Source organism: Gallinula chloropus (genome assembly GCF_964237585.1).
Source record: "Gallinula chloropus genome assembly, chromosome: 2".
Classification (NCBI taxonomy): Eukaryota; Metazoa; Chordata; class Aves; order Gruiformes; family Rallidae; genus Gallinula; species Gallinula chloropus.
The window spans coordinates 9439210-9463556 of record NC_140086.1 but is presented as its reverse complement, the minus strand read 5'-3'; the positions used below and the strand labels follow the sequence as shown (position 1 = coordinate 9463556).

General features: G+C 39.9%; 1 protein-coding gene across 1 annotated transcript in view; it reads left to right on the top strand.

Moving 5' to 3' along the window:
• TG (thyroglobulin) overlaps positions 1-24347 on the top strand; it is a gene marked incomplete at both ends in the record, with an annotated part of 159750 nt that overhangs the window by 128726 nt on the left and 6677 nt on the right. Inside the window, 2 exons of the mRNA XM_084280248.1 lie at positions 6989-7170; positions 11313-11420. Of these exons, the coding sequence (XP_084136374.1) occupies positions 6989-7170; positions 11313-11420 (290 nt within the window). The remainder of the gene's footprint in view (positions 1-6988; positions 7171-11312; positions 11421-24347) is intronic.

Below are 24347 nucleotides of genomic sequence, written 5' to 3'. Positions count from 1 at the left end.
TATATCACAATAAAGAATGCAAGCTCGTAGCTTGGTTGTGAGGTTCTTCACCGTGCAGCGCAGCTAAGTCAGTCTTTTCCATGCCAACAGGTTTGGGATTTTTTTGTGGCAACCTGTTTTCTCTGTTGCCTCTAAGAACGACGTTTTCTTGTAAAGATGATTCTGAATATGGACTGGCTATGACTAAGAATAGCACTTGCCTGATATGTGGGCTAGGGTTTCAGGCAGTAAACTGGTAAAATGAAAAAGAATTGCATCCCTGCTGTAGTTTGGACATAGAAGTCCTCAAAAGCATAAAGGTCTACCCAGAGGAATTTTGTGTCTTCTTATGAACCCTCTGGCACCACCTGTTCTTGAAACAGCATACCAACCTCTTCTTGTTCATTTGTCCTCTGTGATGAGAATTGTAACACTTCCCTGTTTAACACTGCCAAATTAAATGGGATATTTCAACGTGCTCAGATATATGCTAAGACATAAACAAGAGAACATTACACAGCAGGGTTATCTAAATGAACTGCAGGTCTGTTGCTATATTCCTGTAACTGTGGGGATTTAATTTTGTAGCAGGTAGTGAAAGGTTAATTCCAGTTTTACTTTGCTGGTAGCTGAGAACATATAGACCAATTTACTTCAGAATAAAATATAAAACCAAGGACTTTTGACCCACCTGAATAAAGTTCACATTACTTGTTTAGTCTCCATCAGAAGTTCCTGTTCTTATTTCATGTCTCTTTCTCTTTTGGAATCAATTAAAAGAGGAAGCCAGACATAGGAAATGTACTGTGATGCTGGAGGCCTGCAGATAATGATCCTGAATCTGTGAGAGGGGAATAAACCTCAGTAACCTCATCAGAAGTCATGTGAGGAAGACCAGGAAGTGAAATTCTTTCCTTTGCCACTATTTCCACATGTGACAGTTGTCTGCAAAAACCAAAATGAAATTCCATGATGTATTGGAAATGATACGATTTCTAAAATCGTGATGTTAATGAAAGCCAGAACTGCTAAAAGCCAGCACTGTCAGGTTGAAATGAAAAGGAAAAACTTGTAACACATGTAACTGACAGTTCAGCAGTAAAATGTTGCCTTTCTAAAAAGAAAATCTTATGAAAAATATCTTATTAAAAAGACATATCTTATTTAAAGACTTGCAGAAAATAAAGTTGGAAGGGGCTTCGAAAATTTGGTGCAACTTAACCTTAAGAAATCTACCTCAACCTGAGTGACCTAAAATTTCCTGTTGTTGAAGATCTTCTGGTTTGTTTTGGCAAGAGTTTAATTATTCTTTCTTAGAAGGATAATTAACTTATTTACTATCTATTATAATAGCACCTACCTTACCTGGTGCTACCGCTGTAAGTCAGATTCTATCTCTGTTCCAGAAAATTCATAATGTTCATGGTAAATGGTTATATTTTGTTTTTTCTCTTTTGACTTCCTTAAGCTGTTTTCATGTTCTCAGGGAGAATTAATGATTTTTAATGCACTTTTTCATCGATTTCTATTTTCCCGTGTCTTCAGGTTTTCAGGGCTTGAGGGAATATGACTGTTTTGACCAGTCTGTTTCCCTGTCTCCAGATTGTTTTCTTGAAGACTTGCTGCAAGGTTAAAGTTTCCTGATTTCTTACTTCTCAACGGAGTTAGTGTATTAATTTCTGTGAAACCATAATGCTTCCTCTGTAATTGAACTGTTTAAGAACATAAATTTTCCAGGTTCTCAAAGCATTTCTACATCATAGCCATGACTATGCATGGCTGCTGTCAGATGATAGAGTCCTGAATAGGTCAAAGACGTATTTAAGTACTGTGGCAGAAACTGATGCAGATGGTGGTTGTTACTGAGAAGTCTGTGCCCTATTTCCTCTGTTGTAATGTCATAAGGGATCTTCCATCAGTGCTAACTCTCTGTCCGATGCTTGTACTATACTTGTTTTAAAGGTTCCCTTGAGGTAGATCCGACTTGGGAAAACCCAAAGCTGCTTTTACTGATATACTAAGGAAGCTAGGAGGGCTTAGCTGATGGATCAGTCACTGAACTTAACTCAGGGAACCACATCAGTTTGCCTCTGACTACAACCAAGTTATTTAGTCTGTTGTTCCAGGAAGGAACCCAACATCCCTGGGGTGAAAATCCTGTTGTGGATGTGCTCCAACTCTGTAGAGAGAAGAACCATGCCTGTGTTTGGCTATATAAATGGTACAGCTAAAACCCCCCTGGCAAGTGTATGGAATTGGCAAAGCCCTTCATTTCCACCTTCTTTAGGACGACTGATCTCAGTGTTGTCAGATGCAAAGAGCGGGGGGCAGACAAATGTAACTCCTGATGACTTGTTCCACCACTTCTTGGGAACAGTTGTGCTGGCAAAATCAGCCAGGGGCTTTCTCTATTATCCCTGGTCTTGCTCTGTTAACATTGAACCTGAAAATGGTGAAGGGACACTTCTAGCCTTTTAGATGCAGGCAGTCTCAATCTTGGCACGTGATGCAAATCTTATCACCTCAGTCTGGCACTGCATACAAGTTTTATACACTTTCGGCAGTAGAGTCTTAGGAGAGAGAATAAAATCTCTAGACCAAAACCAGACCTGAAGGTGGTAAATCCAGTTGAAACTACATGGCTCTGTGGGGGATTACTGGCATTTGGCTGTGTTGGGTGCCTCTCTACTCCCACTGCAACACTGTGCTTATGCCTGTTAAGCCTTTACTATTAAAAATGAAATAGAAAGACAGAAGGTACCACTTATGTGCTGACAGAACATTTGTGTTTGATTTGTTTACAATTAAAGGATGAGGTCTCTCGGTGATGTTTGCAGCAGAGAGTAGGTTGAACATTCGCACTCACTGTTTTGCCCATGGAAATGACCATTTCATGACATTCACTTGAATGCTTATTCGTGTGAACTGAGACAGATTTACCACTTCCTGGAGTACTTCATACTTATTCCCAACGCAGCCATCAGATGGTTGAAACTAAGTGAGAACAAAGCAGAGTTTGTTAAGGGAATGGCAAGTGGTGCCATAATGCACTATTATGTGGCATATGGAGCAGCTAAGCCTGAACCCGTTAACTGCAATTCCCATGGCAGAGCTTCAGGGATATTTGCTTTGAGCAGTCATAGATTAGGGCAGTTGAGCAGAAACCCCTTAAAAAAGTGGATTTCAATTCCCAACTGGGGAAAACTTTACCCCTGCGCTGTATGTGATGCTCAGGTGGGAGGATGTAATGGTTCCAACTGGCATTAAATATAGTCACTCATGCTGATCTATATCTGCATTTGACTGTTTATGCATATAAGTCACTACGGCCCTGTTCATATCCTCCATATGTTCTGTGCCTACTGCGTAAACTCCACATTGCCAAGCTTGTTAACTTTCTTTTTAGTTGGAAGACTGTACTCCATGTGGGTGTTTTTTTTTTTCTTTTACTTTCCCTCTTTATTACAAATCTAGTTGGCTGCAGAACCCAGAACCAGCATATAGGGGTGTGGATAGGTAGAAATATAGTTTATTTACCGTAAACATGTAAGCAACTGGATCTATGCAGACCAGATCTTCCACCCTGCACTATATTAGACAGCTAATTTTTTTATGGACAAAGGTATTCAGCAACATGCAACAGATGGCAGGTATGTGTATATTAATTGTAATGACTAGAGGCGCAGTGTCCTAATAAATGCCATCAGTGAGGAGAACTGGCTGACGTCAGCTCTTTACTAAATATTCTAACTAGCTGGAATCCTTGAAACACTGCTTAGTAGCTGGCAGGCCTTTCACCATCTTCTGTGATATTTAAGACTTAAGATATCTACATAGTCTGTTAGTGCTTTCACTATTCCAGTTTGTCAGAAAAGTACATTTTGCCCCTTGGGAGATGTAGACGTTTGGTCTACCAACTAATACAGTTTCTTTTTAAATAAATCACGGGACCATGTTCATTCATATGCTCCAGAAGCTTTGCTGCAGGAACAAGAACAGTAAGCATAATGTAATTCATTATTTAGGCAATGTTTATGACCACTTTGCATCATGAGAACATTAGAAAGTGGAACAGTAGAAAGAACCTGTTGTCTTTAAATTATTTTCTTTCTTATTTTCTAAAACCAGTTGAAAATCCCAATATAATTCTGAGGTCAGTTGCTAATACCTCTTTAAAGGTTAGTAGAATATAAATTATTTTACATAATGTACTGCTGTATCTATTAATCTGGTATCAGCCATTGTGTATACTGCAATTAAAAAATTGATCCTTGGTCCCATTTTCTAATGGGAAACATTTGTTGGACATGGAAAATTGGTCAAATTAAATCAGTTTCTGAGAACTTAAAATGCTTGGTCTTTTTAGTGTTTCATGAGGTTTACTTTGAATGTATTTGTTTTATACTGTCATGTTAAAGTCAGATTTTTAAATTATTTTATGTTGTCTTCAAAGTGACACTTGAGCCATGATATTTCAGATTGTGCCATTTTAGTGCTGGTTGGGATGAAAAACCTCAAATTGTCTTATAAATGCAAATTAATTTTCTCATCCATCTCTGCCTCCTGAGTCCTCTTTCATCTGACTAAACACGTCTCAAGGACCCCACTCCAATATCAGTGATTGCTGAGAAAGGTCACCTGACTTTTTGGGTCATTTTGAAGATCACAGAAACTAGTACATAGACACAGTAAAAACCTAAGACCGACCACACTGAGTCAGATCAAAGGCCCATTTTGCACAGAATGCTGTTTTCAGCAGTGGCTAAGAGTACATGTTTGTCAGAATTAGGTAAGCAAATCTGATACTTCTGCTAAAGGCTCTCTAAGCCTTTAGCACTTTGTAGCTCAAGGACTTCCTGTCCTGAATTGGTCTTTCCATCACTAATAACCACCAACTGATTTTTTTTTCTAAATTCAAAAACTTGTTCATGAAACTTCACTGACTTTAGCATCTGCAAAGCCATGTGTCAAGGAGTCCCTTAGCTTAACCACGTGCTGTGTGATGATCCATGTCCTTCTCTGTGGTTTTCAACTGTAATTTTTATTTGATGCTTAGGACACAAAATCAGAAATTTAAGGTATTTTTCTCTTTTTTTTTCTCTTTGTTTGAAGTTATTCATGAAAGGTGTAGGATAAAGTAACAAATCCATTTAAAACAAAAACTGAAATGAAAACATAGCATGAAAGTTGCTTTGTACAGGCAAAGAGCAAGTTTGTTGTTTACACATAAGATCTTGGGCTCTGCATTGACACAGAAAAGAATCCGCTCTTATCCGTATTTGCTAGCCAAATCCACCAGCTCCTGTCACTAAATAAGAGATCCTTCATTAGACAACAGCAATGTTTCTGCTGGTTAGTTGGGAGCTGAGTTGATGGTGCTGAAGGTGATGGAAAGATTGCTTTTGAATTCAGTGTGTCTGCAGTCAGGGCTTCAGCGATAATTTCTGGTTCTTGCAGAAAAATATACGTGTCCTTGCTATATTTAAACTGAGTGATTTTGCAGAAAAGTATGCTATGCAGTTTCACATGTGGCATTTGTGCACACGAAGTGACGTGTCATGTGTGAGTCGCAGATCTTTTTCGAAGTACAGCTGCGTTACTAAAACTGGCACCCCATGACTCTTTTCACATTGCATAGGCCAAAATCCAGCAAAAGAAGAATTTATTACAAACACAAGGAAAATTTCCAAGATCTTTTTGGACCTTAGGATATTTGGTAGGGTTTTGAAATCCCTTGTAAAGTCACTTAATCAAAACGCACAAAGCATTAGAGTAAACCAGTAAGGACAGGCTGCGGCCTCAGCAGACGGGGACTTATTTTCCATCTTTCATTTCTGTGAATCTGTTGAAAAGTAATTATTCCCTCTGTACTTTTAGTATAGGGTTGTGGAAAGACCTAGCTGTGTGATGAAAACCAGCTGTGGGCCATCAAAATAATGTGTTCAGTAAAGCATCTATGGTAACTGGACTGGGCAGACACCAGCCTATTTTACATCAGACCAACTGCCCAAAATAATATAGGTGTTTTATTAGATCTTTCACACTGGACTTCTTACACCAAGTTTCAGCTAAGCATGCACCTGCAAGGTGCCCTCTTCAGAAAGGATTTGACCCACAGAAAAGTTCAGCTCTGTTTCTGAACTCAAAATATTATTTTTAAAAAGAAAAACAAGTGAAAAATCTGAATTTATATAATTAAAAAACTTCCTGAAAGAAAGATATGGCGAAAACTTCTAGCAGTCTTCAGCTTTGGCAAAAATAGGGTCAGGTGAGCAGTTTGGCATAGAAGATGGTCCCTGTGCTATCAGTAAAAGGCCAGTGACATGGGCACTCTGCTATGGAGAAAGTGCCTTTCCTAGACCATAGATCTTAGGAAAAGGCCATTTCAAGTCAGGTCTCTGAAAGGCCTTAGGGGCTATAGAGCTTGGAGATCATGGCTGCAACTTCATTGGGATTTGGAGGAGAGCAATTTCTCTTCCAGGACTAAGGCAGAGATTAGTCCTGAAAAGAACTAGATACATGCCTCGTGAAAGCAACATTTCATGTAGGTGTTTCCAGAAAAGTGATGTAGGCATAAAATGGCTATAGAGGGTGTTTGCTTTCTGGACTTCTCAAAGGAACAGAGTAATATCTCAGTCTCCCCTTTAGTTCTCCTGCAGAGAGGTTGTCAGAAAACCAGCACTGAGCACACTTACACCGGAAAACTATCCGTGTGGACCACTTATGTGGGAGTCAGTTGGTTTTCTGTAGCATTAGAGCTCTATCTGCACACCACTATACATGTGATTTGGATTTACCAGCTTAAGGATTTGGTCCTATAGTGTGTTTTGAGGAAGGCAGTACAGCTGGCTAGTCACAGTCTTGCAAAAGCAAAAGTAGGACTGTCCCCTACTTCTTCCCCTAGGAATCAGAGATCACCACAAAGACTCATTCCAGCAGAGGGAGATCTGAGCCTATATTGTTCCATTTAAAATGTGTCTTTTCGTTTTGTATGCATTTTCTTTCTCAGAAATTTGAAGAAAGTCAAGGAAGAGCCAACAGCAAAACAGCCTTTTATCAGGCTCTGCAAAATTCTCTTGGAGGAGAAGACTCCAACTCATTGATTGAAGATGCTGCTACATGGTATTACTCCCTCGAACACTCAACTGATGATTATTCATCCTTTTCTAGGGCTCTGGAAAATGCCACCCGGTAAGACACTCATCCTGCTACAGTGTGTGATTGGGGTTAAGCAAGGTTTGTTTTGCTTATCTCAAGTGTGCATTTATATTCTGAAAAGCTTGAGAAATTCTTATGCAAATAAACGGAAAATGGGGAGTATGATTTCATTTTCTGTGAGGTGTCCGAAGTCACTGGTAAACAGAAATTGAACTGACTTTGATGCCTTGTGAAAAATTTGAATTGTCTTTTCTGAACTGAATATTGAATTCAGACTGCTAATGCTTCTTTGTTTACTCTTTCACTTCAAAGACATCTTGGTTGGTTACACACTCTGCATCAATTTTTTCTTGAGACCTCTCATCCTTGTGACAGTCAAACTGGTAAACTGATTTTCTTTCCAAACAGCCACCTAATTATACAATTAGATATTTTTTTCCTAGTTTTTTTGAAATTTGGAGAGTGGTCAAGTTTGAAAACTTTGATTCCAGCAATTACATTAATATTTTTTTTGCATTATGAAACGTGCAAAATATCTTTATTCACAGTTCAGGCTTTCGACAGGTGAGTATCCTGTGTAAAACAGTGCAGTATTTGTAAATGTCCTAACCCCATTCTGTTAGTTTCTAAGCTCCATTTTACCTACAGAAGAATCCCCTTATTCATGTATTTTCTTCACCTGTGTGTAATCATTTATGCTAGTGTGCAGTCATTTCATGTGACCCAATCTGTATTTTGTTGCCTTTTTATGATTTCCTATGATGAGAGAAAAAAGGATCAGGCATTAGGATATGTCTGTAGGAAGTCTTCTTGTATAGGTGAGAGAAGAACACACATCTGACTCTTGCCTTGTTTGATCCATCTGGGCAAAATGTAGACTCACAGTCCCTCCCAGCCTCTTTTGAAGGAAATAGCGATGAAATGTCAGCAGATGCAAGAGCAACCTACCTCCAGTATATCTACTCCCATTCTTAGCACTGGAGCATTGCAAGCAGAGAACATTGGGAAGGGGAAGATGGGCAGTGGGCCCTGTTCACACTACATACTGTAAAGGCACAGCTTCAACCCTTAGTCAGGTATGGCATCGGGGTCCAGCAGTTCTGGCTAACAGACTGAAGCGTTCATTGCTCTGTTGAACTAAGACTCCACAGCAGTCATGAGACCTATGGTAGGATCATAGAAACTGGTGGTTTGGTCTGCAGAGAAGACCATAGATTTTGCTTTCCTCCCCATGGGCAGCCAGTGTGCTTTAGGTAGTTACAGGTCCTGATGTGTGCCAGGGTGGGCCTGTTTTTCTGAAGGAGGCAAACTGAGGGGAGTTCTCCTGCCTCCTGCTGCTGGGTAAACATGGGGGTTCAATTTTTAAGTGGAACAGATTTTCAGAAATCAACTCTTAAAACCTCTTTGCCTATTCCTGTCTCTGCTTCACAAGAAGATTCATTATGAAAACTTTACTTTTCTATGGTGATGTGTTTTATAAGCTCTTAATTTGACTGCTAGTGTTCCAGCCCAAGCCATTTCACCTTTGTTCTTAATAAAGTCATCATACCTGCATTCTCAGTGTTATAGCTTTCTGTTCCACCATGAGCCTCTCCACGAGACCTTAGAGAGAAGATTTTCCTTTTAGCGTGTCCTCATCCTCCATCAGAATTACAGGGCATTTCTCCAGGGGAGCCTCAGGGAGCAGGAGATGAACAGGAGCCAAGATTCACTTGGAGACATCTGATCCGAGACAACAGTGACCAGATCTGTTTGGGGAAGGTTTCTGGGTGGTCCAGGTGTGCTGGCACATTGAGGTCACAGAGTAAACAAGCCAGAAGTTTGTGGGTTGAGCTTTGTGCCATTTATTGAGTCTCGCAATGTGCTGCATTTGCCTGGCCACGTAGCCTGTCCTAGGGACAGGCCACCCACCACTGCAGCATCTGGGGCAACTGCATGCAGCACACATGGAAGTGCTGCACTTCATGGGCATCAAAGCCAGAATTCTTCTTCAATTTCTTTCCATTACCACCGTTACCCATGGGGCTATAATTCCATAGTCAGGTCAGTAAGGTTTTAAGCCATAATAAAACACTTGAAGGACTTAAATTGTAGCCATTCTTCCCATCCAGAGATACCTCTGTCATGAGGAGCCCACATTCAACCAGGGCTCAGTGAGGTGCCGACACTGATTTTTGCAAAGCTAGGATGGCTGCTCATGCCTGCTTCCAGCAAGAACACAGCACACCAACAGCTCCACTGGCCTTCTGGGCACACCAGGCAAAAGGCTTGGCTAAGGAAGGATGGGAAAGGCTTACAGAGTCACCAGGAGCAAGCAGAAGGTGGAGTAGTGAAACCAGGACAGCTGATAATTATCCTTTGCTTTAAACACTTTGGAAATTGCTCCAGCTGCAGAAGAAGGCGAGGGAGTAACTGCAATTACAGAAAGACAGTCATCTGCATCAGTATCACATATGTGGTGGAGAAAACAGGAGTTTGGTTCTGTTTTTTTCGTGTTTGGGGTTCCTTAGGGTTTTGGTTTTGCGTATTTTTTTAACAAATAACTTACCACAAGCATAAAGGTGTAACCCAAGAAAAGTTCTCTGTTTGGAAGTTATAATTGATTGCTAAAGTTTTGACAGGATTATAAAGTGTGAGAAAGCAACCTAAGTGGTTCTTGCTACATAGATTGAGTGTATTTTGTGGTTTTAAAATATTTCCACTTCTAAAATTGCTTTAGCAGCAAATCTCTGGGTTTTTTTTTTCCCAGGTATAAAAGGAGTTTCGTTTCCTTTTCCTTTCCTTTTCTATTTAACTCTGGTATTCCATTCCTGTAAAAACCAGCCATTTCACTTTTGTGGTTATTGGTTATCTTTTTCTTTTTTTTTTCTTTTTCTTTTTTTTTTTTAAAAATGCCTTCCCTGGAACAGCTGACTTCTCCCCCATAGCACTAGCTAAGAATCAGTTTTAAGTGGTGAACTACATCTCAAAGCATTTCTCGAGAGCTAATGCTCTCCACAGACTCCTTAGTTTTCAAAGGCCATCTGCTCCTCTAAAACCCCATTCTGGTAGGCTTGTGAAGAACAGTCATTTTTGTTTTGTATGGGTGTTGTCAACCATAACTGTCAAAGAGTATTGTGGTCAGTCAGCCCGTAACTTGCGGCCTCACAGATGGGCTTAAAATAAACTGCTGAACAAAGATAGCTACTCAAACAGCATCTTTCATAATCATACCAGTTAAATATAGCAACGTGTTTTTATGCTTCTCTGACACTGTTCTTTCTTGACATCAGTCATTCTTTTTTTTTTTTTACCTACCAAGTTAGAAGGAGCACCTACTGTTTCAGATTCGCTAGACCGAGAATTGAAACCACCCACTTCTCCAGCAGATACGTTTGTGGGTGCTCATGCACTTGTGGATATATAAACATCCAAAGAGTGTGCTGAGCCTTTGGGAACATGTAGACTGAGAAGCTGTGATATATGTATATGTAATATTGCCTTGAAGAATCATAATAAAATATCTTGCAATAAGGTGCCCTTTTTCTGCCTGCCCTTCTTGAACTGCTTGTGCTCACCTCACCTTCCAGGCCCTCTTCTTGGGGCTCTCTTGTTTAACCTCTCTCTACCAGACATACAGCATCAACTATTCAACATCAATGAGCCATGCCAGAGGCCCTACAGGAGATCTCCAAAAGTGGTCTCTTACTTCTTCCAGCTCCGGAAACTACCTGAGAATGTCATACAGATCCAAATGCAGAAATGATATTATTGATTCTTAACCCAGAAAATATAGAAGTCCTTTTACTAGATGCTGTTGCAACCTAGTGGTGCTAGAAGTGGCTGTAGACTATTACCAGCATGGGCCCCCACTAAATAGACTAAAATGGGAGTGAGGTGTTTTGGCCAGGATGCTCCTTATGTGCCAGGTTGTGTTTCTTTAGTGTCATTACCATTCTTCAACACTCCATAAACCAGCACTTTTAGTGAACTCTAAGGTGTACTGGGCTCATAGAGGGTTAATGTGGTTTCCCTCAGTGCACTTGAAGGAAGAGATATGAGTTGTATGGGAAGATTTAAAGAAAAGTATTGATAAAGAGAGGTCTATCCATTGTGTTTTGGGCTTTTTTTTTCCTTTCCTTTTCTTTTTTCTGTTATGTGACTGTGTCTTTTACCTGCTCTTCATTTTTTATCAGTGACCAGTTTATTACATGTCCCATCATAAACATGGCCAGTCACTGGGCTGCTGCCTCCAGAGGAAATGTCTTCATGTACCATGTACCTGAGAGCTCCTCACAGAGAAGGTAAGGAGATGTATTTTACTATATTTCTTAGATTTAAAGTTTGCAAAAACGGGGGTGTCTGTTTGGGTACCTTGTGGGGTAAGTGGATAGATGTAAGTATGAACAATTCAGATTAGCAAAGGAAGGACTGGGCTCTAACAGATTATTTCTTTCGGTTGACTACATAGGGATGCTGTTTCTGAACTGAGGCACTTCAAATCAGATGTTTAATTTTTTTCCTTTTTTCAACTTGCCTACCTTTGCCAGTTCCAGATAGCCTTTGAGGTTTCTACACTGTATCTGATAAATCTGTCCCAAAGAACCAGGATGTGGTCTGAGTCAGCAGGAGCCCACAGTCCTGAAGGTTAATGGGGTAACATTTTCTCAGGACTCAACATTAATTGAACAGTGCCCCCTTTAGAAGTCCATGCAGTTGTACCACAGTTAAGCTGACTGGACTTTGGTGTGGACAGGGTCTGGATTTATTCCTTCCTGCTCCGACAGCATGACTTGTCATCAACCGACAGACTGTCTCATGGGAGGAAAAGTATTTTTGAACATAAGCCTTTGCAGGCTCACGCTGTATGTCATCCTTCATGTTAGAAGCTTGCTTGAAAAATTTTCAGCAGGAGAGGCTGTAGCATATTTTGGACAGAAAGGTTTAAATGCCTGTGAGAAACACTAATGCCTTGTTCCCTTGGGCACAGAACAAGCTACTGTCACCAAGAGACAGGTGATAGGATGAGGGGCAATGGACTCAAGCTGCACCAGGGCACATTCAGATTAGACATTAGGAAAAAAGTCTTCACTGAAAGGGTTGTCAGGCATTGGAACAGGCTGCACAGGGAGGTGGTTGAGTCACCATGCCTGGATGTATTCAAAAGATGGGTAGATGAGGTGCTTAGTGATATGGTTCAGTAGAGGACAGGTACAGTTGGACTCGATGATCTCAAAGGTCTTTTCCAGTCTAGTGATTCTGTGAAGCTGGTAGTCAGCTATTAAGGTGACTTTCCCTGGTTTTTTTTTAGACCCAACCCTCCCAGAAATCAGGATGAGACACTGAGGTTTGCAGGCAGTGGTCAGCACTTTGAGCTGCTGTGTGACATGACACAGTAGCTCCTGGTCGTTTGCTCTCAAAGGCTGAGCACTCAGAAACTGCAGTCCCTCCTGTCCCCTAAACCCACACATCAGGGCAGCAAAGCACCCAGTGATGTTCATCTTCTAGGTGTTTCCTCATGAGGGAGCTATGCTTATCCCCTGCTCCCATTCGTGCCCCATACCTCTCTCCAAGAAAGGTCTTTGAGACCCTTTCCTTTTTCTCAGAGCTTTCTCCAAAACAGCTCAGGGGAGGGACAATGGGTTCCTGCTGGCACCATTTGATACCGCGATGTTCCCTGTGAGCTACGCAGGGTTTTTTCCTTTCCTGATAGCGTAGTGAAAAAAGCATTTGAAAGAAACCAGCCAAGATCTAGGTTACAGATGAAGGCCATTATGCTGCAGTAACACAGGCTTGCTTTCTTTTGAGCTGAGAAGTTAATCCTCAGGGAGCCGTTATTTTGCTGGCAGCTCCAGCGGGAATGTTCGCAGTGCTCCGTTCCGCTACCGATAGGCTCAGATAAGTGACTTTTACAAGGCTCCAAATAGGCCTGAGCTATGGTATGCCAAAAATTCAGCCACACAGAAAGAAAAGACGTGTTCTCAAATTTGCTAGCAAGTTTTCTCCTGCTCTGGAGAATGATAGTGACCCAGTCAGCTACAATAAGGTCTTATTTGAAAGTAGGTAGGTGAAATAGTACTGACACAAATTAGAGCCACTGATTTTTAGGCAGTGATTTTGAATTAATGAGAAGTTCCTCTTTTGTCTAGCCCTATTGAAGGTTGCTCTTTTGCTTGTGTTATTTAGCTCTCCTTACACTCTTCAGTGCAGCAATAGTTTATACAGCTCTTAGTTATGCATTTTAATAATATTTATGTTGTCAGTGGCCTTCCAACCAAGTTACTTTAAAAGATAGTGCAAACCATATTATTTCACTTTCCCACTACCCTTTTTAAAAGACTGAAGCCAGTATGCTGTCTGAAACTTGTAGGAACCTGAGAGAGAGGTTCACATGCCTTAGGATAAACCACTTGAGGAGAAATGAGCCAAAACTGGTATTCTGTGTTCACGTTCTTACTCTTTTCATCTTTATTTATGCTGAAGTGCCGTCAAAATAAATGTTGTTTAAGTTCCAAAGGCAAGAGCTTAAATAGAAATTGCAGAATTCAGCTTGTCCTTAAACAGAAGGACCTCATTTGACGCTACAGCTGACTATTTATGAAGTGATACCCTCATTTTCCCAAGGGACCCAACACCAGGTCCATGTCTGAATATACTGAGAATTTTTTTGTTTAGAGATTGCTGTCATTAATTCCTAAATTAACCCTTCCTTATTCTTCATCCCAGTTCTGCATTGTGACATTTCTCCCTCACCGTCCCCACAGCATCCCCCCCTCCATATAGCACACATGCATTGCAGGCTGTCTGACAGTCTCATTGCATGCTGACACAGTGATGCTGTCAAGAGTAGGAGCTTCACATGGGAGAGTGGCCTTCACTGCTAGAAGACTGACCGTGAGAAACTGTCAGTAAGCTAAAGCCAACAAATCACAGTGTTTGGGAATATTAATGGCAATTTGCCCTGCCAGATTAAAATCAATTAAGTACATGAAACAGCCTTCAAGTAGAATACGTAAACTAACCTTGGGGAAAGGTCTGGCACCAATTTAGAAGGGATTTCCCTAACCACTGGGGTAGTGAGTCCTGACAGTTCTCAAGTTCTTCCTCAAAAATTATGACTCTTCTTTAGGAGGAGCAGAGATAGATAGTCTTCTGAGCAAGCTGCAGCTTAGGCTGGAAGGCAGGGTGAGTGGGTTTGAGCTTGCTCAACAGAAGAGAGAATTGAATTTGGGACCCCGCAAACTTGAGCCATTAAATTCCTGAAAAACCCTGTTGCAGCCATTTCTTTGTGTTAATGAATGCAATAACCAACATAATATTTTACAGATAGGGGGCATGTATAGGATATTCTGTGAGTACACATACTGGGTCAGGTCCCCCTTGGTGCCCTGGAGCTGGAGGAACACCTCTGTTGATATTCCCAATCACTCCAGCATTTGGCAGGAAAACGTTTTTTCAGCTCCTTTGATACTGACACCTGTGTTTGCTGAGAAACAGACCTTTGCTTGTAAAAATGAAAACTTCTATGATAAAATAATGATTTTTTTGTTCTTTGGTGTCTTAAATCCCTCCCAAGATCTCAGTTTACACAGGATATGGGCCTTTCCTCTTTTGCTGTCTATATCATACATACGATGATAATTGTCTATTATCTGCTAGAACCACTAATAGCTACCTCATAGAGGTACTGGAAAGAGTACATTAAAATAAGATTGTGTTCAGATAACCACAACAATGGAATTCTATTTTAGATAAAATATCCTGACCAGGGAAATGTTGTTCACTAATTAAGATAAGCCACAGTATAGTAGCATGTTCTTCAACTCTGTCTCCCATCTTCTACTTTAAATGTCATGACAGAACAGAGTTAAAATACAGAGATGAAAAAGTGCTGGTATTTCCTCTTGTTTCACATGGAACAGTCCCTTAATAACTCACAGCAAGATAAACAAGAGAGAGGGAGAAGTGAGCCAGCAAAGAGAGACCCAACTGCAATGATGCAAAGTAGTCAGTAAGTTTTTAAACAGAGAGGAATCCTTACCTGTATAAGTCAGTTAGCAGAAGTCATTCTCAGAACTGGATGTTTCTAAAATGTTTACACATGCATACATTCAAGTCTGCATAGATAGAGGGGTAGGATTAAAAAGGCCATACTAAATTGATGTCTACAACATATTATGGAAGAACCACATAAAACTATGAGCTGAAAATTTTCATACAGGTGAATGGATCACACAGAGAGCAAAGCAGCATCTCCTTCCACGTGGTAGCATTCTCCCCAGCTTGGCATAGCACCATGTCTGCTTTAGTCTTCAGTTCCTCTTTGAATGAGGAGCAGGATGCAAAGCCAATTCCTGCACTAATGATCTGTGGTAAAAACCATATATACATAACCCAGATGCTGTTTTCTCAGTCTTTTTGAGAACACTTAGGCCTTGGAGTAAACATTTATTCTAAACAATGCAGGAGGAATGTGACTGCTCAGCATTGCCTAGGATTAGCAGGAAGGGCTGGAGTATAGCTTTACTTGCAGTAAAGAAATATGTGATAGAAGTATGTTTTGACAAGGATAATATTATTATCTGTACAAAGAGTTGCCTAGTTAACCCCTCACGAGGTTTCTGGGTGATTTTTACATATTATAGTAAGTAGCACCTCTTGTCATGCCAGTATAGTTTCCAAGTCACCCTGTGGTGCCAAATGTGCTGTCTTAAAGATGGTGGATAAAAAACAGTGCTATGTTCAGTGGGGAGGCCATATCATCAGCTGCAGTAGGATGGAAAAGCATCATTAATGTCACTGAAGGGGTCTCAATGGGGACTTAATGAGGGTCTATCTTATAGTAATTAACATTACCATAATAATTGTCACAAAAGCTTTTTTTAGCTGTTGTGTGGTGGACAGAGTCATCCAAGATTTAATGAGCTGCTGTCTGTTTTGAGTCATTTTGATGTCTTATAAGAAGGGCATCGAGGCCCCTGAACGTGTCCAGAGACAGGCAGCCAGGTTTGTGATGGGGCTGGAGGGCAAATCTTAACAAGGAGTGGCTGAGGGAGCTGGGGTTGTTTAGTCTGAAGAAGAGGAGACTGAGGGGAGACCTTATCATCGCCTACAACTACCTCAAAGGAGGTTGTAGAGAGGTGGGGAATGGTCTCGTCAGCCAAGTGACAGGTGATAGGACAAGGAGAAATGGCACAAAACTGCACCAGGGCAGGTTCAGATTAGATGTTAGGAAAAAAATTTTCACTGAAAGAGTTATCAGGGCCTGGAACAGGCTGCCCAGGGAGAGGGTTGAGTGACCATCCCTGGATGTGTTTAAAAAAAGGGTAGATGAGGTACTTAGGGATAGGGTTTAGCATAGGACAGGAACGGTTGGACTCTATGGTCTCAAAGGTCTTTTCCACCCTTGTCATTCTGTGATTTTGTGATTTTAGTTGGGGCTGTCTTTACCTCCTAACTATGTACTCTTGTGTACGTTGGTATGAGTTTGTTAATACTGCTCCATGCCAATGTTCACATAGTTGGCAGGATTTTGGTGACACTTTTTATGATTCCTGTAACTTGAAGGTGAGAACTCCTGACAGATAAAAAAAAGAGATAAATGTTTATGTATAAAACCATTCAACTATGCACAGTATTTTCATTTTCTATCTCTTATATATGGTGTGCTAATTCTGTCTGTTCTTAATATCTCTTTAAAAAAATTTTTTTTTCTACTCCTTTGATTTTGTAACAGTCATCTCCCTGCCCTTTAATCTGTCCACCACTTGTCCACTTGAAGCTCTCCTCCTGACTGTAGCTGTTAGTCCTTAAGTACAAACACCCCACAGGTTCCGGGGCCCAGCATTGAGGTGGGTGCTATGAAGGCAGAGAGAAAATTATGTCTCTGGACTTCAAAGAAACTCATGTAATCACAGAGAACAGATAAGGCACTGGTGAGGTAGTAAAAAGAACAATAAAATGCACATTGCCTCCATAGCTGGGTAGGCACCACAATCACCTGAATAGCTACTTACAGTTGTTGCAACAACAACTTATAATTTTTCTCCATAAAGCTGCATTCTCATCACCTAAAAGTTGTTTTGCTCTTCTTGTTGGAATTGCTCTCATCCCTCTAGTCTTATCTATTGCATTATTCCAGTTGCAGCTATGAAAACAATCTCCCACTGATTCAACTGCATCATGCCATTCTTAAGTTTCTATGTTCTAAAGGCTTGAGATCCAGGCACTTTCTGTTTTCTTCCCATGGAGCAGTTTAGGGGCCTTTATCATTCAGTAGATTTTTTAGATTTTGGGAATTAGCCATAAAAATGCAAAGTACTCAGGTCAGAAAAAGCAAAAGTCAGGTTTAAGTTAACCAAAATTCAGGTAAAAAACTCAGAAAAATACAGAGCATTTTTTGGAACTTCATGTGCTGCACTGGGACAGGCTGTTCCCAAGAAATGTAATGTAGAAGATAAGTAGGAAGTCCATAAATCTACAGTAAACTTCCTTGGTGCTCTGGAGTCTTTTTATGAAAACATCAGCTTTTTAAGGAAATTCATCCATTCATTCAGCTCAGGAGCAGGCATACTGAAAGCATGCTGGAATTTCTGTTCCCCAAAGATGCACTCAAATGTCAATATCATAGAAGCACAGAGTCATAGAATGATAGAAGGCCCCTTAAAGACCATCTAGTTCCATCCCCTCTGCCATTTAATAATGCTGATTACTAGGCTTTTAATACAGTAATTCCCTGACAAAACTCTCTAATCTGTGTTATGTAAGAGATCCGACAAGATTATAAGAGTGCTTTCTTCCTGCAGTAAATATATATGATTTTTAGGATTTGGTTTTTTTTTTTTCAATTAATGTGAGCTTTCAGGTTCTTGAATTTATCATCTGCTACTGTGGTTTTATTTTCTTCAACTGGCACAGCTATAATGCAAAGTAGAACATTGCGTGTATTGGGAGCAATCCAAGTGGAAAAGACACAGCAAACTCCAGGATCCTTTTGCAAGTCACATGTATCTATAGGACTTTTTTTGGTACAAAGGTGGATAAACTTGGCAGTCTAATCCTGTTAGGAATTAAGCTTTTTCCATATGTCCTGATTTTCCTGAAAAGAAGAAAGACAGAAAAATGTTCATCTGTTTTTCACATTTTTTTGGCAGGACTTTGTAATGCGAGGAGACAAAATGAGCCAAATGCATCCCTAGAACTGCAGAGGTCACACCAGGCCTTATATTGGCTCCTTAAATTTCCATGAATATCCAGCTACCCTTTGACTGTTTTTTTTTCTCCCTACAATCCCATAACATTTCCCTTTCTAAGACATGTGGTTATTTTTAATTTTATTATTATTATTTTATTTCTTATTGAAATGAAGATTTCAGTCCAGTCAAGGTGCATTCAGTCCAGTGCAGTGTTGGTATGCTGCTCCTGTCCCATGACAGTGATGAATTAGTGCCTGTCAACAGCTCAGGGTACTTGATCCCACTCTGGAAATCCACTGGTATTTATATGAAGAGAATGTAGACTTGTGCAAACAACCACATGTAGTATTTCCACTACTTCTTGCAAAAATTAATTTTAAATTAATTTATTGAATATAAACACAGGATGGAGGCACAATATCATGTAGGTGGTGGCATTTTTATATATAAATCATACTCTTTTCTTCAGGGACATGCTTGTTATGATATCTTATCTCTACTTATAGCAGTAGATTTACCATCAACCCTGTCAGTCTGGGTTTCACCTATGCTGTTCAATCCAATCAGCATGTAAATGACCTATTCTCACCAAAGCCAAGTGACAGGGGATAGGTGTGTTGGATTGTGGTTTTTTTTCACAGTTCCCAGTTGAATATGAGGCTAGAAACAGAAAACCAAGAACCCACCTCTAACACAAACTCTTTCACAGAATTTTTAGAACGAGCAGGTACACTCATAAATTTTACATTTCAAGGATTAATGGTTTCTGTATCTCACAAACCTGTCACAGATCACCAATATCTGCTAAGTTTAGTGAGTAATATGGGTTTGAGTACAATATTTCTTCAACATTTCTCAGACAATCATCGCAACTGAAATGAAGAGATCTCTCTATTTCATCTCCTGGAGGGGTTGGGTAGCAATGCTCTAGTTAAACCAAAAGGTTTGTGCAGGCATTGAAGATGACCCTTTTTGACTGGTAGACCCTTTATGACTAATGACATTACCATCCCCCAGTGTGATGGGGCTGGGAACTTAAGTCTCTGAAGTTATCTGTGAAAGTTTTTGCTAGGCCTGGTTTACTGAGCTGTGTAGACTGGTTTCATATCACGTTGGGTAATGGAAACTTTGGCTAACATCTCTAGTCACATCTGGGGGAGACTGAAGATCATTTGAGGGTCAGGACTTTTCAGACTTGGGCTTGAGACATATGGCTGATAGACTATATTTTTTCCAAACTTATAAGACATTAAAAAAAAAACCAAAACCAACCAACCCCCCCGCAACAAAACCAAACCCAAATAAACCTACCAACTAAACAAGAAAAACCTGATAATGCCAAAACAGCATTCCTTGTCAAAAAGGTAGTGCTATTGGTTGTCTATATAAAATCTTATAAAAAGGAATATTAAGAACATTGGCTAAAATTAATTAATTAATTAAAAAGAATTAATTTTGGAATGAAAATATCAAATAAATTCCTCCCACGTGCTATTTAAGATGCGGTGTCACGTTCTCCATTAATTTTCTATTGGAGTGGTTCTCTTGCTTAATTATCAGTAAAAAATTTGAAAGCACAAGAAGAAATGGAAACTCATGGCCACATATTAGTTTCTTGTTTTAGACAAGATATATTTTTTATATGTTAAAAAGTTATTCTGTCAGTAGTTATCTCTCCTTTATGAATATTATAATATCTATAATTTTTGGTCAATACAGCTAAAAAGATCAATAAATAGATATCCCTTTGGTATGTTCACTAACGACAAACTGATTCTTCTTTAAATTCCTTTTTTGCATCCTGAGTTCTTTACTGGTAACTGGCTGAACTCTAGCTAGAATCCTGTTTATCATCTTATTTTAAAATTCAAATACATGGATAGCAGTGGGAAGTTTGGTATTTTGGTATTGTATAGGGTGTCATTTGAATTTTGAGTTAATTTACATTGGCTTATATCTGTGTGTGGAGATTTTAAAAAGGACCAAAAACTACATTAAGTGGGCTAAGAATAGAAGCTGTGACTCAAAAGGCTTTGAGATTATTTGAAATTGGTACATTGGGAGACTGAGGACTATTTTTAAATGAAAGGAAAAAAAAAAGGAGAAATATTAGGCTACAGTCAGCCATTAATCATCAAAATGAGTTTCCAGTATGAAATAATTAGCCAGATATAGAACAAGGACAAAGTTCAAAATGAGATATATGTCCTAATTTACAATGGATCACAGTGTGAGGTCTCTGCAGCTCTAAGTTGTGCATTCAGGCATAATGTAGACGAGCATGGTGGTCTGCCAGATCATATTCTTCTGTTCTGACTGCCATGATTATGGATAGCCATTAGTGAGGACTCCATTTTGCAAAGAACATTTTTGAGGATTTCTGCATTGGGTTTTTTGTTGTTACCATTTGGGTTTTGTTAGGGCTTTTTACTGTTCCAAAACCTTCTGGTTATGATACTAATTTCAGCAGTTTGAAATATGGATTTACATCTATGCTCTGTTTAATTTGGAACAAAAATTTGGAACAAATCAACTCTAAACTCAGTATTTTTGTTCTAAATTCTGACCACCTCATCTTTTACTCATCCCTGTTGAAGCTGTTCTTCATATGCAAAAGTAGCCACAGTTCCACAGAGAGAGCAGTGGAGTATCTGATGGCTAAGAAATACTTTTCCCTCTTTCTTACTTGGAAAGATTTAAATGGAAACTCCATCTCAGGCTTAAGGAAAACTTTCTCAGAACCAATACCTTCCTAAATAAATTGGTTGGCAGTGTATAATGAAAATTCCCATCAAGTGATATTTCAGGGTCTGCTGTTAAATTGTTGGCTACAAATGTCACAAAATTTCTGATTTTACCACCTGTTTTTCTGTAAGCTGAATAACTGAAATCCTGTAGTGACTCCTTCTGAGATGAAGTAATGATTCTCCAAGGGGAGCTCACTTTAATGTGAAAAAAATGGTAGGGTCTGGCTCCTAGTTTCCCCATGGCTCACTTTACCAGTCTGTCATGCTGTCACATAAGAACAACTGTGACTTTGTTTCTAAAAATGTTGACATCTTAAAAAGAAGATCTAAAGCAATACCCTTGCATGAACTGCCAATTCTGTGATGTCACCAAAGCCAAGATTTCATCCTTACATGTAACCACATTGACCACCATTATTAAAATCACAGATCTGCTCTTGAAAAGAGACTTCTGTAGGGGAAGTTGGTTGCTATTAGTTTTTCTTCCTTAAAAAAACCTTGAAAAATCCCTGTTGCCATTGTCTCTGGAGTTCTCCCTTTTATAAAATTGTTCTCTGGAGTGCACCAGTTGCTGGGCACTGCACATCCCCCTGTAGAGTTGATGCTGTTTGGTCACCTATATGGCACCCTGGGGTTTCAGGAGTGCAGTTTGGAGCAGCTCAGCAAAGAAAAGCCTCCCTGCAGAGCTAGCAGTGCACATCAGCAAAGCTATACATACTTATCTGTCCCTCCTCTCTTTCTGTCACAGCACTTCCAGAAAAACACAGTATCACCCACTGGTGATAACTTGAGTATGCTCAGAGCTCCTGGAAGATTCCCAAGTCCTTGTTTGAGTGATTCTGGCCAGTTTGCATTCCCCTCTGGCAGTAATGAATGATGATTAGGGTTTGAGGGAGGAGACAGAAAAGCTTCCCTGATATTTTCCATCTAGCTGCCAACATGTTTCAGAGTTGTCTTCACTGCAGTTCTGTGAATACATGTATCTGTCTCTTTCTCTGCTTTACCTGATGCTTTCTTTCTCATTCTCTTACTATTGATACTCGCTGACCAGGGTACGGTACCATCAACCAGAAATACTGAAAGCTGCCCATGAAATTGTGGAGTTTTGTACCATTTTATGTCTCTCTGTGAAGCCCATTGCAATTGTACAAAAAATTTAAATCCTAATAAGTTCTCTGTTTAGGAGTTTGCTGAATTTTCATCTGGGCTGTGCCCTTAACAGATTTTACTTCTGAAAATGTGAGGACTGAGAATAGGGTCTCATCTGGGAGGAAATGCTGAGTCCCAGCTCATTCGTTTAAGATTTAGAGCTAAGTTCACCTCTGCTACATCTTCCCTTGAAGGGGAACATTTGTCCCTTCACTGCACCTTAACTGATTTCATTCTATTTGGAAGTGACTCTTTATTGAAAAGAAAATAGCTCCTTTAAGTATATTGTACCTTTGCTGCAATACTGACACTAAGCATCGCTGTCATACACCAGGCCAAGCAAATTATTTTTAAAGCAAAATTATTAAACTATGATCTTGCTTAATCCTTCTATAAACATTTGGGGAAGAAAAATATGCTTTAATCTTGTTTCAGTTCTACATTTTTTTGGTGAATAATCTGTGAATAATTCACTTTCCAGATGCAAAGTATTACTGAGGTATTATGATAAGACTAAGGAAAATACAACCAAAGATGTATTTCATTTAGAGGGTTGTGTGTTTGTTTTTCAAAATAGAGGCTTTGGTGCTACCACTCATAAAATGTAAAGGAGTCATCTTGCTTTGAGTCCACCTGCCCATAATGGTTTGTTCCATCAGAGACAGTGTCAGGGTCATATCGATGCTGCCGCATTTCATGTCCAAAGGTAAAATAGTTTCAGTTGTGTCACCTTTCGACAACAACCTCTGCAGCTACTGCGGATGAAATCTTGCTAAGTGGATCTGGGATTTGTTTATCCAAGTCTTGCAGGCATCTTCCAGGTCCCTCGATGCTGTCTGCCTTCATGCAGCATTCAACCAAGTCAGATTTTTATCTAAATACAGAAAATGCACTTGGACTCCGTACCAGAAATGTCTCCTGAATTGTGGTTCAAAGCTATATATTGGGCAAGGTTAGTTATAACTTTATTAGTAGCCCAGCAGGACTTGAATATGTTGAGTTGTGTAACCTTTGCTTCTAGGTCCTACAAGTGATTGCCTAGCCAGTCTTGTCTCTGAGTTGTTGAAATATTCCTTATTACTTTTGTTAATTATTACATGGAAGTAAACAACAATTATTTTTTTTAAATCTGATCTAGTTGATTATTTCTAGCTGTTTTGACTTGACTGCCAGATAAAACCTGGGGACAACTAACTATATGAACCACCCAGCCAGCACAGAAATTAGATTAAAACTATGGCTAAGATAAATCTTTATAAACATCTCTTATTACATCTTTCCTTATCCAAAGATTTTGGGCAGAATGCTGGCCCCGATGAAGTAAATGGAAAAACTCCAATTGCTGTAAATAAAGGCCAGGGTTTTATTTCAAATCTTTGAAATAAACCATAATTAACCTTCCATCATGGCTGCCAGATTCCATGTCACCACTTGCTTCCACTTTCTGAATTTAATTTTAGTGAAAATCTGTACAAAACTTAAGAGGCATTTAAGGAATAGCCAAGTGGCTTTCTCCCTCTGTCATTTTTTCTTATGTGCCCAGTTAATTTAGAAAATATGCCCCTTTATCTTCCAGAATTTTCTTTTATGACAATGTGGTGGGTTGGCCCTGGCTGGAGGCCAGGTGCCCACCAAAGCAGCTGTATCATTGCTCTCCTCAGCTGGACAGGGGAGAGAAGATATAATAAAAGGCTCATAGGTTGAGATAAGGACAGGGAGAGATTACTCACCAATTACTGTCATGGGCAAAAGAGACTCACCTTAGGGAAATTTAATTTAATTTATTAACAAACAAAGCAGAGTCAAGTAATGAGAAATGATTTGAAAACTTAAAACACCTTTCCCCCACCCCTCTCTTCCTCCTGGGCACAACTTTACTCCCAATTTCTCTACCTCCTCACCTACAGCAGCACAGGGGTAGAGGGAACAAGGGTTGTGGTCAGTTCATCCCATGTTGTTTCTGTCACTCCTTCCTCCTCAGGGGAGGACTCCTCACACTCTTACCCTGCTCCAGCATGGGGTCCCTCCCACCTGAGAAAGTCCTTCACAAATTGCTCCTCTATGGAGCCACAGGTCCTGCCAGGAGCGTGATCTAGTGTGGGCTTCCCACAAGCTCACATCCTCATTCAGGTGCATCCAG